This window comes from Podarcis erhardii, assembly GCF_964252035.2.
Source record: "Podarcis erhardii genome assembly, chromosome: 1".
Lineage (NCBI taxonomy): Eukaryota > Metazoa > Chordata > Lepidosauria > Squamata > Lacertidae > Podarcis > Podarcis erhardii.
The window spans coordinates 28,184,358-28,198,912 of NC_138497.1; the positions used below are offsets into that span (position 1 = coordinate 28,184,358).

The window sequence follows — 14,555 nt, forward strand, 5'->3', positions numbered from 1 at the left end:
AAGGAACAGACCTTCTGATAAGATGGCATCCATATGAGGCCCTCTCCTGCAGAGTGCAGTGATGGATTGGGTGCATAAGGGGTGAGGCAATCTTTTCAGTATCCTGGTCCCAAGCTGTATAGCACTCCAGTACCAACATCTTGAACTTAGCGTGGTAGTTCAAGACTGCACCCTTAAGTGCTAAATTATTAGTAGGCTCTCCCATGACGGGAAAAGTTGCTGCACTCTTGCCCTGCCAGGAGGAAATAGGATGGCTGCATCTTTATTGGGTAAGCATCATATCACAGTGGTAGGGCACATGTACCTTATCCTCTTTAGTTAAAGTAGACCCTTGCCTGAGACCTTAAAGAGCCCCATCACTTGTAGAGCAGTACCAAACCAGGTGGGCAAAGGTCTAATTTAAGACTAGGTGTTCCTATGTATTACAATATCTTTCCTTCAAAGCGGTTGCACTGTTTTGTTTCATGTCAGCTGCTTTGAGCTATTAGATAAAGCGGGAGTATAAAAAGAGAGCCCTGCTGAGTCTGCCTAAAGGCCTATTGAGTCCAACATCCTGCTTCCCACAGGGGCCAAGCAGATGCTTATTGGAAGCCCACAAGCAAGACATGGAAGCAACTGTCCTTTCCTTCACTGTTGTTTTCCCAGCAAATGATATTCAGGGGTATAAACGGGATAAAAATACATTTTTAAAAACTGCTATTCAGAAAATGATTACTTTTGCCTATAAAATCTATTCCAATTATGTCAGGCTTAAGATTGTGTTGACAGTTTTGCTGTGAAAACTGCCATACATGTGTGTGGCAGCGTTGGGTTGGCATGTAAGAATCTGTTTTTCAGCCTTAAAACCTTTTAGTTTTGGAATAGAATATGAATTTTCTTAACCTTAAAATACTTTTTAACAATTTAAAACCTTTTTTGGAATTGGAATACAAACAGCCGTAATTAGTGGATTGTGTTGCTTTTGGGGGTAACTGCAGGCACCAGATATATTTCCAACAACATTGCTGAATATTCCAGCCCTGTGGTTTGTATATTGTATGATAAGTTGTCCAGAAACACAAAAGCGGACTGAATTCATTTGGAAAAAAACATCCCAGGGAAGAAAAACATAGTATTTTAAATTTTACAGCTGAAGTTATTGGATTCTAAATATGCATTTTATTGGTTAGTTGCCATCAAACACTTAAAATGATATTGAATAAATCAGAGATGGTGAAGTTGGCAGCAAACATGAGCATGCCAGTTACAGCAATAGAAGTCAATTTTAGGTATAACAGGCCCTTTGGGATGCATAAAGCCTAACATAGGACAGATTTCAGCACCTATAATTATTTCTACACTGGGCTCTATGGAGCAGTCAACAGAGGGCTGAAAATGAATCATGGTAGGGCTGGATTTGGTTGGGGTGAAGCACTAGGATTGATTCCATAGGCACGCCTTGACAGATTTAGGAAGCAAGACGTACAGGAGAGTCGGGGTCCAAGGCAAGGAATCTGGGCAAAGGAGGCTGGCTGGAATGGGGCTGTCATTGAAAGGAAGCTGTTGAGCAGGAAGACCAAAGCGTAGGTAGGCTGGTTGACCATCAGATAATTAGAAAGCCATACAGCTAAGGCCAAAGGCTGGTTGTTGCCCTGGCAAAGATCCAGCATTTGTAGCTTTGTCAGGTCTGGAGGAGCCAATGGACTACCAGGAAGGTGGAAACCTGTTAAGACAATTCTGTTCCTTGTTCTTCATCTCTGCAGTCTTCAGGGTGTAACCACAGAGGGCACCAGTGCACAAACCAGGAAACACCAGTCCCAGCTGATGCTGACATGCATGTTTCTTGTTATCCAGTGTGGTTTGTAAGGTATTCTATTTGTAACCCAATAGCCGCACCACACTGCATATGTGTGTTTCCGCAGTTCCCGCACTGCCTCGAAAGCTGCTCCAGAGCCTTCCTCCAAGGCCTTCACTCCAAGCTGATATCCCTGCAACAGGAGTACTACCCCGAGGGAAGATGTGCAAGCCACAACTATGCATTCAAGCCTTGTGAGATCTATGGGCTTGAGCACATTTGGTATTCTACTATGGCCCATAGCAACCAATGCCTCTGCATAGTGCCAAAAATTAATACTGAAGAAAGGTAGTTCTTCCATGATGATAAATTGCTCTGAGTATAAAGAGGAGTATAAAGAGGGGAAGTTCTACTACTGTGCTAAAAGCCCTCAAGTATAAACTTCTTACTTAATAATAAGCAAAGTAAAGCAAGGAAGATTTATTTCTCCTTATTAGCTCTGTTTAGTTTCAGAATTGCAAAATATATGAGTACATATTTTGCATATATATTTTATCAGTGTAGATCAGGTCTGTCTTGCTACCAGTCAGTTGTATAGTTGGTGACTAGGAATTAATTATGTACCCGTGTATTTTAAAGCAAATATTCTAATTAAAAGTTTGATCAGGGGTGGGGAGTAGAAAATATTAACTGCTGATGAAATACTGCTCATTGTTTTTTAACATGATAATTTATCTTAATATTTTCTCTGCTTTGCCTAAGCTTAGAATCTTGCTTCATTAACTACTACATGGAAACTACAGTGGTAGGTACAAGATCTTTTCTCATAGGCTTTGTGGAGAAATAATTACTTTTAATGACCCAGAAAGGCTGAGGATGCCATTATTTAAGATGGGGATTTTATCATCGGAAGGGAAACAATTACAGCTGTTGTAAGGAAAATAATCTAGCACTGAAGTTTGAAGGTGAGACATTTTAACAAAATTTATGGAAGGCTAAATGTAATGATTTCAGATGGTTTTTGTCTGTATCCTCTCACACTTGTCAGGTTCAGAATTTGAATCTATAGCCCTTGGAGATTATGTTTAATTAATACAAATCTTCCATTGGAATTGAACTCATCAGAGCGTATAAAACATCACTTATTAGGTAGCTGAGCAAGAAAGGTTATCTATAACGCCTGAAGGTCTAAAAGAAAGGATATGATGCCTCCAACACATTAGAAAATGTCTATTTTTTTTTTTAAAAAAAACAGTTTAAACTAATGACCGTAGTGCCAACACTCTTTGTTTCCATTTGTGTATAACGTTGTTCTTTAATGGCTAGGGCTGAAATTGTTCAAGTCTCCTGCCAGCTGAAAAGCTTGAATATATTTTGCGAGAAAAGGCAAAGAACAAAACTTAGCTTAAAAAATGGTTAACTATGAATAATTTGTTGGGAAGATTTGGCAGCGGTCCTGTAGCGGTGGTGTTCCAAACCGTGTTGAACCTGACAAGGGTCTTTTCGGTGGGAAGATAAATAATGGCAGAATAATCCCCAGTGATCACTCAATATTTTGTGAGTTGGTCCTAATGAAAGGCATTACCTGACAGTGGATTTTGAGCCCCACCCCCACCCCCGTTATGGACCAACATGGCTTGTTTTTGCTTTTTGAGTGCTTTGAGTGTTTGCCTCCTACTGCCATGCTCTGCTTTGGAGAGTGATTGGTGTGGTCTTGTCCATGCTTTCCATTAGCATGGCCCGAGATGCTTAACCAGCAGGCCACATGAACTCTGTGGCCCTCCTAGAGCAGAGGTTCCCAAACTGTGGTCCGTGGACTACCCATAATCTGCACATTTCATTCAGGTGGTCAGCAGCATGCCCATATTAAATATTCATGCTGATACTTAATTGCATTTTTATTGATTCTTTTTATTTCTTATATTGCATTTTGTTGTATTGCAATTTGAATTTTATGGAATGCGGTTTGTAGTGCAGTAAAATGCAATAGAAAAAGAAGAAGAAACAATCAATAAAACACAATGGAAAAATCATACAACATCTAGCGGAGCGCATTGCCATTGCTACAACAGGAAGAAAAGTCATGAAGTGGTATGCCAAGACTGTCAGCAATTTTCAAGGGGTCCGTGGGGTGGGGCAGGGGGGAGTTTTCAAACCACTGTCCTAGTACCTTTACAGAATGGTCTGCAATATGCAGAGGGTTCTTTGGCAAAGATGTGTGTGTTCCCTGACAGTAAAATAAAAATGGATGTGGAAAGAGTGGTGATATAAAAGGATTTAAAATCTACTGTTCCATAGAACAAGGACATATCCTTCCATAGAACAAGGACATATCATGTCCTTGTTCAGTGTGGTGTAGTGGTTAAGAGCGGTAGTCTCGTAATCTGGGGAACCGGGTTCGCGTCCCCGCTCCTCCACATGCAGCTGCTGGGTGACCTTGGGCTAGTCACACTTCTCTGAAGTCTCTCAGCCCCACTCACCTCACAGAGTGTTTGTTGTGGGGGAGGAAGGGAAAGGAGATTGTGAGCCGCTTTGAGACTCCTTAAAGGGAGTGAAAGGCGGGATATCAAATCCAAACTCTTCTTCTTCATCATCATTTGGCAGGACATAAGTTTTCACACTGGGTATACGTGTGCCTTCTGCTCTTCTTGTGTATGTGTGCTTACTGGTCTTGTGGGACAGTGGAGACGTCTGTTTTCAAAGTTGGCTGTAAAGCTTGCTGCCATCGTTTCATGGGTGAGAACATAGGGCAGTTCAAATCCATTATTTCATTGGCAGTAGCAAGGAAGTGTCTCTTGAACAGGCACAGCTGTGGGAAGCTGGAAAATGGTTGCTGTTGCTCTCCTTGCTTTTGAAGGCTTTTGATTCTGGAGTAACGACTCCCTCGTGAAATTACCAAACTACAGTCCAACAGAATTTTTATTTCTGTCTCCTGTGGTTTGAATTGAGGTTAAAGGGTTTTTTTTTGTACTACATATATTAATTAGCTTACCAGTGTTGGCATGTCGTCGTCAAATTAAATTTCTGTCTTCTCTTCCTCCCAAAGGAGCCCAGGGGCCCAAAAGTTAAAACAATACATTTTGTATAATTTACCAACACTGTCTTGTCAATTGTCAGTATTTTTAGGATATGTAAGACCGTTGTATTGTGTTTGTGTATTGTTTTTGGTGATTGCTGCATTTTGCACTTTGTACCTTCTTTGTGAGGCATCTTCTCCCAAAAAGTGGGATACAAATTTATTAACTGATAATTAGTCACTGTACCTGTTTTGTTTTACAAAATTATCACCGTCTGCTCCTCTCTCTCTCTCTCTCTTGCGCTCTCTCTCTCTCTCTCTCTCTCTCTCTGCAATTCGGGTCCTTGTAACTTCATTCCTCTCTCTGTCCCACCCCCTAACACATACTCTATATGTGATTCTATATGCTTGCCAACTTAGTATGACACTTTGTTCTTCTCATGATAATTGAACTCTAGTCTGCAAAAACTTAATCTGGGAATGGGGAATCTGTGACCTTTCCAGATGTTCCTGAACTCCAACTCCCTTCAGCCTAACCTGGCATGAGCAATGGTCAGGGTTGATATAAGGTTGTAGTCCAGCAACATCTTGAAGGCATAGATTCCCCCACCTCTGGCTTGCGCCATAAAAAAATTGCTAGTACCTCAAGTCTTGCTGCCACAGGCAAACATGGCTGCCCCTCTGGAAATTGTTAAATGTGCATGTATGTCTCTGTTCCCCAAGGAAAAAGAATGTGTTAATATATTGTGATGATTTCTAGGTTTTAACCTCCGACTTGGAAAAGAGGGAGACCCAGCAGCAAAGGATGCTGAGCCAGCTGAAGGAGATACAGAGCAGCTACAAGATCTGTGAAAATGAGTGCAGAGCTGCAGAACTCCAAGTTAGTGAGCTGGCTCAGCAACTGGAAGAGTCGACTAAGGAGGCAGAGAGGTACCTAGCTGAATTCAGACAATCTGAAGTACTCAGGCTAGAGAATGAGAAGAAGAGGGAGGAGTTAAAACTGAAAGCTCAGGAAACTATTAGACATTGGAAACTAAAGTGTAAGAAACTGGAACATGAAAGAGAGAAGCAGACTCAACTTCACAACCAGCTGATGGAGAAGAACAATCTGGTATGGGATTTTTTTCCTTTCAGTTATTTCATTTTTTCTTGAAGCCAACCGTTCTGGGAACTACTTTCCCCCAGTGAATTTTTAGACTCTTGGAAATAAGTAGGTATAATATATCACACTGTAAGAAAAACCATATTTTGTTAGTGGTGGGCTTTATGGAGGAGGAGGGAGAAGAGATGATTTTCAGTAGTCAGATATATGTAGCTTGTAATTAATACAATGGACCTTTTGATCTGATCCATCTTACTGGAACATCTTCACAAGTGAGATGGAAATAGTGTCATCCTGTTGTGGTTGGCATGACATCAACATTTTTAATAGAAAATTTGGTGCCTGATCAAATTTTTGACCTTCGTAATGTAAGCTTACAAATGATCAGATCTGGCTTTGATATAGTGACTTCTAGAAATGTAAGGCATAAAACAGAAATTCTAGAAATGTAAGGCAAAAAATCACACCTGATTTTTAAAAAGAAATTTGCCCAGTTTTAGTCGTCCAAATAAAGTATTCAGTCTTTGGTCTTGGTTCCTTTAAAGCAGGGGAGGGAGGATGTTACCAGCCTTTGGGCTACATTTCATTGTGGACAGATTTTGAGGACTTGCGTCCCAGTGTTAAGTGGCACCAGAGGCAACAGTAGGCATGCCCAGAGGGACATGACCAAAGTATGTGGAGAAACAGATGTGACTTTTCCCTTTTGTACAGCAGGCTATATTCCAGCCATGTAAAGGTCAGAGGTTTCTACAACCCACCACCCAGGCTACTACAATTCAGGATATATTCCAGCCAGGCAAAAGCAACCAAAGAGGGTGTGGAGTAGAGCTGGTAAGAGGTGCAGTCTTTGGAGGAATGCATTCGCTCCCTGGGTCTGAAGATCCTCCCCCCTGCTTGAAAGTGTTGCTTTACGACCATGCATGGCAAATAGCCAGCATGCTGCTGCAAGGTGTGGACAGATATGTGTACAGTACTCAAACCATTCACACTCTCTGCTCATGTAACTTGGAAACCAAATTGGTCTTAGATCCCTAGTCGCAGGTATATGGATGTTTGGAGTTGTGTATACTCAGTTGTATCTCTGCTACACTTTGGTCCATTCCAGAATCCAGCAGGGCTCTTCTTAAAGGTCTAATAATACAGTGGTGCCTCACAAGACGAAAAGAATCCGTTCCGTGAGGCTCTTCGTATAGCGGTTTTTTCGTCTTGCGAAGCAAGCCCATTGGCAGCTTAGCGGATTAGCGCTATTAGCGGTTTAGCGGCTTTTAGCGGATCAGCTGATAAGCTGCTTATCAGCGGATCAGCTGATAAGCGGCTTAGGGCTTAGGAAAAGGGGGGAAAAACCCCGCAGGAACTCGCAAGACATTTTCGTCTTGTGAAGCAAGCCCATAGGGAAATTTGTTTTGCGAAGCGCCTCCAAAACGGAAAACCCTTTCGTCTAGCGGGTTTTCCATCTTGCGAGGCGTTCGTCTTGCGGGGCACCACTGTACCATGTTTTCAACAGTGGCAAGCCCAATGCTTCCAGGAATCCCGCATCCCCTTTGTGTATTTGCTTCAGGAAATGGTGATGTATGCACTGCAAGCATTTTGCCAGATAAAGTGTGGAACTTTGCTAATAGAAGTTATTTGAACTGACAGATAAGGGTTTGCTCACTCATCTGACTAATAAGGTTTTAGAGAATAAGTTGACAGTTCTCAAAGGCTTTGATTTGCTTCTTCAAAACAGTAAGAGCACAGCTTTTACAGTGGCAAAACAGCATTTCCAGGTCTTTTTCTCCTTCTCAGAACAGTGAATTCAAATGTTATAACTGGGCTTGTTTGGGAATCCCCTTTTCTTGTTTCATTGTGTTTGATTAACAGTCCAAGGTGGCTGTGCTTTCAGGCTAAGAGCTCTGCGATAATACTTTTCTCTTTTGTACAGCAGGCTATATTTTTTTTGAAAAAAAAAAATTGGGGTGGGGGGGGCAATCTGCTGAAAAGCTAGCATTTAAAATAGCAATGAACATTTCAATTAAATGTTCTTGAATGATGTCCAGAGGCAGTAGTAACGTCTGAAGGCTGAAAGAGGAAGCACAATTTTTGATGCGATAATACACGTGGGAGGAAAATTAGCAGTGTGAAAAATAGTAGATTAGTCCTTCCACCCTCAAGGTAAAAACATAAAAGGAGGATAGTTGCGGCAGATGGCCATTGGGAGACTGGAGATTCTAAGCAATAATTAAACATTTCACTGCAATTTGAAAATAAGCAACCAACATACGAGACACAGTTTTGACAGGGAAAGGCTGTTTTGTGTCCCCAAGAGGCTCAGGCCAAGTCTGACAAGTAGGTGGAATTCATTGCATCTCTGCTTTATAATTACTCAGTCACTTCTTTTATACCCAGTCAAAGCACATTCCCTTTGCTGGGATTTAAAAGCTGCCTGTCTAAGGTACAGAGAAAACCTGTAACCTGAAATAACTGAGACTTCTGAGAGGGAAGGGTCTATCTAGAATAACGACAGTGATTGTAACTACAGTGGGGGGAGTCAGTTGAATTGCAGGAATGTTAAGGATTGGAGAGAAAGGCAGTGGCAGGAAAGAAGGTTGGAGAGACAGAAGTGAGCCTTTGACTTCAACCCAAGTTTAAGCAGCGGCCTGTAATGCAAGGTGTTGCGAAGGAGTGGGTTCAAGGGAGGGATAAAATATTTATGCATTTAAATGTAATATTGCTTTATCTGTTTGTCATAATATTAAAAGTGGTAAACAATAGTTAAAGGAATAAAATCAACCTTAAAAACCATCAGAACAGGTTGTATTTTGTTCTGCTATTACTCTTCCTAATGGATTTTATGATCATTTACTGTTCTTTACTTTGGGTGACTTCTGACAGCAAGGCACCACATAACTCTCTCAAAATCAGTAAAGTAAGCAGTAATAAACAAGTAAATACAATTACACAAGCAAAACACCTTTTTTTTTAAAAAAAAGAAGCCACACCAGATATGGGTGGTTAAAAATCTGGGCAGTTGCACTGTGTTATATGTATATATTTGTTTGTATACAAATAGGTTATCTTGAACCATAATATGAATAATGGGGAGTGGATAACTGTACAGCTTTATGTACAGTGCTTATTTTAGGGGTTTATGCCTGCCCTTCAAGTTCCAAGCATGACTTGTAAATGATATCATATAAAAGGGGAGCCATACCCCTCTTTTCATTACCAGCATACCTTTTGGATTCCATACCGCTTTATAGTGTTTCTTCTCCTTTTCATAGTTTGGTTGTGACATGCTTCCATTAGTAAAGAGGTTTTCAGACAGTGGCAAAATTCAGCTGCTGCTTAAATTTATGGGAAAGGACACTGGTGTTCTTCTCTTTGTTGTGGTGGTCTTCTTTCTCCACAGTGCTGATCTGGGCCACTTCCCCCCTATGGTATAGGGGTGGGGAGCCTCAGGCTCCAGGGCCAAATGTGGCTCCGTAGGACACTGTTCAGCCCCTGTGACTCTTTCCAGGCCACACCCCTCATCAGCTCTATTCTGCCCTATAATGCCATTGATGGAGAAATGTGTGGATGTGTAGAAACCTCAGACTTGTCCATGGCTGGAATATACTTGTTGTACAAAGGTAAGAATCCCCTTTGTTACTCTACCTACTTTTACATCTGGTCCTAGTCTCCACTTACATGTGGCCCCTGCAAGGTTGCCTGTGAAGGGAATGCAGCTTTTGGGCTGATAAAAAATTGTGTCCCTCATGCTGTAGTAGAAGTCCATGTGTCTCTTGATACTTTTTTCTAGTCCTCTACTGCTCTTTTGAATTGCAGGTCCATAAGGAAAGGGATGACTTAAAAAGTCAGCTTCTTTCAGCTGTGCATCAGATGGAAAACCTTCAGAAGGAGCTGACTGATGTTCTTGAGAAGAGGGCCAAGCAAGAAGAGGAACTTCACTGCAAAGAAGTGAAGCTCAGAGAAACCAGATCGGTTCAGATGGCTCTTGAACAAGAAATCAGGGATGTCAGAGAATCTGCAGAGAGGCTAGAGGGTGAGCTGCGACAGCAGAGCCTAACACTGAGCCAGCTAAGAACTGAAAAGCAGCATTTAGAGGAAGAGCTTGCCACCATTAACACGATCCATGAAAAGGACCAGGCAAAGCTGTTAGAGATGCAGGCTGTTATAAAAAACCTGAGTGCAATTCGGGCTGAACTGACCAGCCACATGGCAGACGACGAGAAATCCAAGAAGGAGATGTGCAAGACCCTGATGGATCTCAAGAAACAGCAAGAGTCTAGCCAGGAAGAAATGGCTACAGTCAGTCAGCAGCTGAAGTTGGAGCGAGATGTCCACCAGCAGGAGCTAGCAGAGCTTCAGTCAGAGTTGCAGCGGGTGAAAACCAAACATGACCAACGTGTCCAAGAGATTATGAAGCTGTTCAGCCAAGAAAAGGAAGAAGCAGCTGGTCACATTGAAAAATTCAAGGTACCTGTAGGCTAGTCAGCTTTGCATATCTCTCCCCACCTTTTGGATAATGTACCTGGGTTTGTGTGGAGGGTAGTGGAAGTGTGAACTGTCCAATTTAAAATTGGCCATTTGCTCCTTGAACATATTCTGCATTCTTGTGAAATATGTAGTCTTGAGCTTTAAAATAAAACAAAAAAAGGGGGGGAGCAAAGAGAGATAACCCATTCCAAATAGATGTGGTATGTTGGCCAGTATCAAAGGTTGACTTTGTTTATCCCTGGCCTTCAACATGCACATCTTCCGTCCTACAAGGTTTTTGTGCTCAGGGGATATAAGAGTTCCTATTTGCATAATTTATTATGCATTTTTAACTACTTTGCATCATTTGTTCTGGTTTGGCTAATCATAAGAAGAGACCAAGATCATTAAAGCCCTGCCCTTGACTTCTGGAAATTTTATCCAGCCACCCCTATTGTTTTTGATATTTCACTAGGTACTGTCTCCCCTTCCTAGAAGCTTGTTTTTTAAAAAATAAAAACAACAACCCACCAACCCCAAAAACACAGATTGAAGCTGATATTCACAGCCAAACCACATTCAATACCACATTCTCTTCTCTTGCAAAACTGTGGAATACAGACATAGAATAGACCAGAACATACCAGTTGCAGAACAATTTAATTTTTCCAGTAGTGGTTATACTCCTGGGCATAGAATGACAAACATAAGTGACAGCCCATCCCAAATATATCCTCTACACCAGTGTTCCCCAACCTTGGGCCTCCAGCTGTTTTTGGACTACAACTCCCATCATTCCTAGCTAGCAAGACCAGTGGTCAAAAACAGCTGGAGGCCCAAGGTTGGGGAACACTGCTCTACACCACCATAGCTACTTTTTCCATTTTCAATAACAACCAAAGTTATAATAGTCTCTTCAGCCTGCATCTCCTTGTTCTCTGATACTTGCTTTGTTAGTTTTCTCCATTTCACTAAAATATTTCTTCTCTGTAAAATAATATTGAGTGCACTTGTTAATGGCCAGAGGATGTTGACACCATACATGCCGCCACATGAAACACTTTCTCTTACAGGCATTTACTTGACGTCCTTAAGACTCTGGTGCATGTAATAAAATGGTAGATTGGGTGCATAAATAAGTGAATGTGGCACTTGCTTACTCAGCGACCAGTGTGATTTTTAGGGGATCCGGAAGGGAGGTTATACATCGTGGGGGAGGATAAAGACAATTCCCCTTTTCCACTGTATGGACTCCTGGATCTACCCTCTCTCTTACTTTGTAATGTAACCAAAGATCGCAGTTACCTGGTTCAGGATACAGATTTGCCTTGGTGATGATGCTGGGATGCACTGAATGAATTGAATGCTGTTTCTCCTAGAGGTCCTCCTAACCACTCGAAATGCAAAATGAGGTTCTGCGTCTGCAGAATGTGCTTTAGTTTATGTCCACCTTTTGTCCAATTCCTGGATTCTAATCACAGCTCCAGGTAACCACCCACAAAGAGTGATTGTTTTAAGGTTCCAGAGAATCATGGACAAGCCCAGAGAAGCTGAAGGACATTGTTGCTTTTTCTTTGGCAGTCTAGTCCTCTGGTCCCAGAGCTATTCATGCCGGGTGCACCCTGTCCACATGGTTCCCCTGCTCCTGTTTAAAGCTTTACAGGAAAAGGCAACCATGAGGAGGGGGCAGCGCATGAGTCTGGGGCTTGTGGCAACTGTTTTCTGCTCATGCTTTTAGCGCCAAACTGTAGTTTAGCATTTTGCCCAGACCTGGCCAATAGCTTGTGTGGTCTCATTCTAGACATTTTTTTAAAGCAATGGCTGAGAGTGGGCAGGGAGTAGGTGGCAAATACAAAGTGACATTTTTGTGCAACACACACGAGGAGCAGCATGTGGTCAAATCTGTTAATTACGTGCAAAACAATCTGGATCGCTTGCAGAGACTGGGAAGGATATATCTATTGCCAGAAGTCTCTGTTATGTAGTTTGATCCTGTAAGTTGATATTTTAGAGAACAGCATGAACAGAATTAAAACACCAGTTGTCCTGGATTATGTAAACTAACTATTGGATTAATAAGTATGGGATTACTGATAGAAAACGTAATTGCCTGCCATTTTATTTATCAATAATAGAATATTAGGTTATTCCAATCCTGTTTTCCAACCTGCTAGTAAGCAAGAACTTTATTTCTTATTTACCTCCTGTTTCTGTCTGACATTTCTGCATAGCTCCATCCCTTCTCCTTCATGAGAATGGACATCCTTTGGGGTCTCATCTGCTTTCTTGTCAGTCGTATGTTAGTGTACAGAGTTACTATCAGGTTACTGTAAAGAAAAACTCTTTGGGGCTAATGTGGCAGGGGAAAATGTTGGAGAGACATGGACAGCCATATTTTCAGCAGAAGGGGAAAGACAGAAGTGTCAAAGACAGAACTTAACAGATAGAACAGTCAATACACATGTATATTATATAGCAATAAAGCTACCTGATGATAAACAGTTATGGTGCCATTTGATATGTGATGTGGATTTCAAGTAAGAGGCTTCCTTCAGATAAATCTGTATGAAACCCTCCCTCATTAAAATTGTTTCATAAAAGTTTGGCCAAGAAGTTGGGAACTTAAATAAGCATGGTCAACTTTGTTCTTTGTTTTGCTTATTCCCAACAGGCAGAGCTTGTAGAAGAAAGAAATTTGGTAAAAGCTCATCGCCGACAGGTAGAAAAGATGAAAATTGAGTGTGATAAGCTGGTGGAGGAGCTAAGCCAGAAGGAAGAAGAAAATTCAAAATTTAGGCGAAAATACCAGCTGATGAAACAAGAACTGGATGAAAAGGTAGAGTTCAGCTTCTTTAGGCTAGGCTAGGACCCACCTTTTAGCACCCAGTTCTCTGCTTTTTTGCTATATATGTCATCTCTCTCATTTTCCATCTTTTCCATCTCTTTGTCTCTCTATGCCTGATTGTTCTGATTTAGTATTTCTTTTCCCATCTTTATTTTATTTTATTTTTAAAAAAATGTGTAAAAATGATGTGCAACAAAATGGTGGCTGTGCCCCTGGCATGATACAGTTTTGGGTCCTGATATGTTAGATGATGTCAATTTGCTGATGAGGAAAACAGCAAATATATATATATTTGCATAAGTAATTTTAGCATGCCATGCAGACATTTCTCAAACATCTAGCAGCCCATGCACTTTGAGAAACAGTCTGGAGGAACCAGATTATATGATTTCAGTGGCAAAGCTAAGCAGGTTAAGAGGGGCCCTGAATTTAAACTAGTCCAAGTGTCGGTACTAAGATCAATTCCCTTATAACCAATTGCTATTTGCAGGTTAGCCCTTATAATCCAGATGATGACATGCTGCATGTCACAGGCAAGGAATTTAAGCTACAAATGCAAACCTCACCAAAACAACTTGGAAAGCAAGAATAAATAAATGAAATCTACTCCTACTGCTTTAGAACCCAATCCAGAAAACAGGTGATCTGCTGTAGAACTGGAGATGCCTCAGTAATGAACCGGATGAGATCCATTAAACTGAAGCTCAATCTGGATAATACTGAGGCACTGTCAGTAGGTGCTCCCCTAGACTGGGTGGATGGGAGGTTGCCCTACTCTTCATGGGGTTTCACTGCCTCTTAAGGAGCAAGTACCTAACTTGGGGGTGTTTATGGATTTGTTGCTGTCACTTGAGGCTCAGGTGGCCCTGGTAGTGCAGATTGGCTTCCACCATCTCTGGCTGGTGGCCCAACTCTGCCACTATTTGGATATGGTTACAGATAGGTAGCCGTGTTGGTCTGCCATAGTCAAAACAAAACAAATTCCTTCCAGTAGCACCTTAAAGACCAACTAAGTCAGTTCTTGGTATGAGCTTTCGTGTGTATGACTGTATTACACATGTATGAGCTCGTGTGTATGACTGTATTACATTATATTATGTTAATCTCCCACCTTTATCCAAAGAGATTGGTATCTGAAGAAGTGTGCATGCACACGAAAGCTCATACCAAGAACTATTTGGATATGTGAATGATCAAATTTAGCAAATGTGTATTGTTTTCAGTCCCATCACCCCACCCCACCCTGAATGCATATGTTAGAATTTTGTTGGGAACTCTGGAGTATTTTAATATTTTCTCCTTTAATGAATTAATTTTGGGCACAGATTGTTTGTGAACTTCTGTCATTCTTGGTGGTGATCAT

General features: G+C 41.4%; 1 protein-coding gene across 6 annotated transcripts in view; it reads left to right on the forward strand.

Annotated features, from left to right (window-relative positions):
- Positions 1 to 14,555, forward strand: part of CEP128 (centrosomal protein 128) — a 305,103-nt gene that overhangs the window by 170,655 nt on the left and 119,893 nt on the right. For 5 of the 6 annotated variants that reach the window (XM_081859123.1, XM_081859125.1, XM_081859121.1 and 2 more), the window contains exons 13-15: positions 5,551 to 5,901; positions 9,697 to 10,347; positions 13,019 to 13,183. In XM_081859123.1, coding sequence (XP_081715249.1) covers positions 5,551 to 5,901; positions 9,697 to 10,347; positions 13,019 to 13,183 — 1,167 coding nt within the window. The remainder of the gene's footprint in view (positions 1 to 5,550; positions 5,902 to 9,696; positions 10,348 to 13,018; positions 13,184 to 14,555) is intronic. The other variant, XM_081859126.1, reaches the window with a different exon arrangement.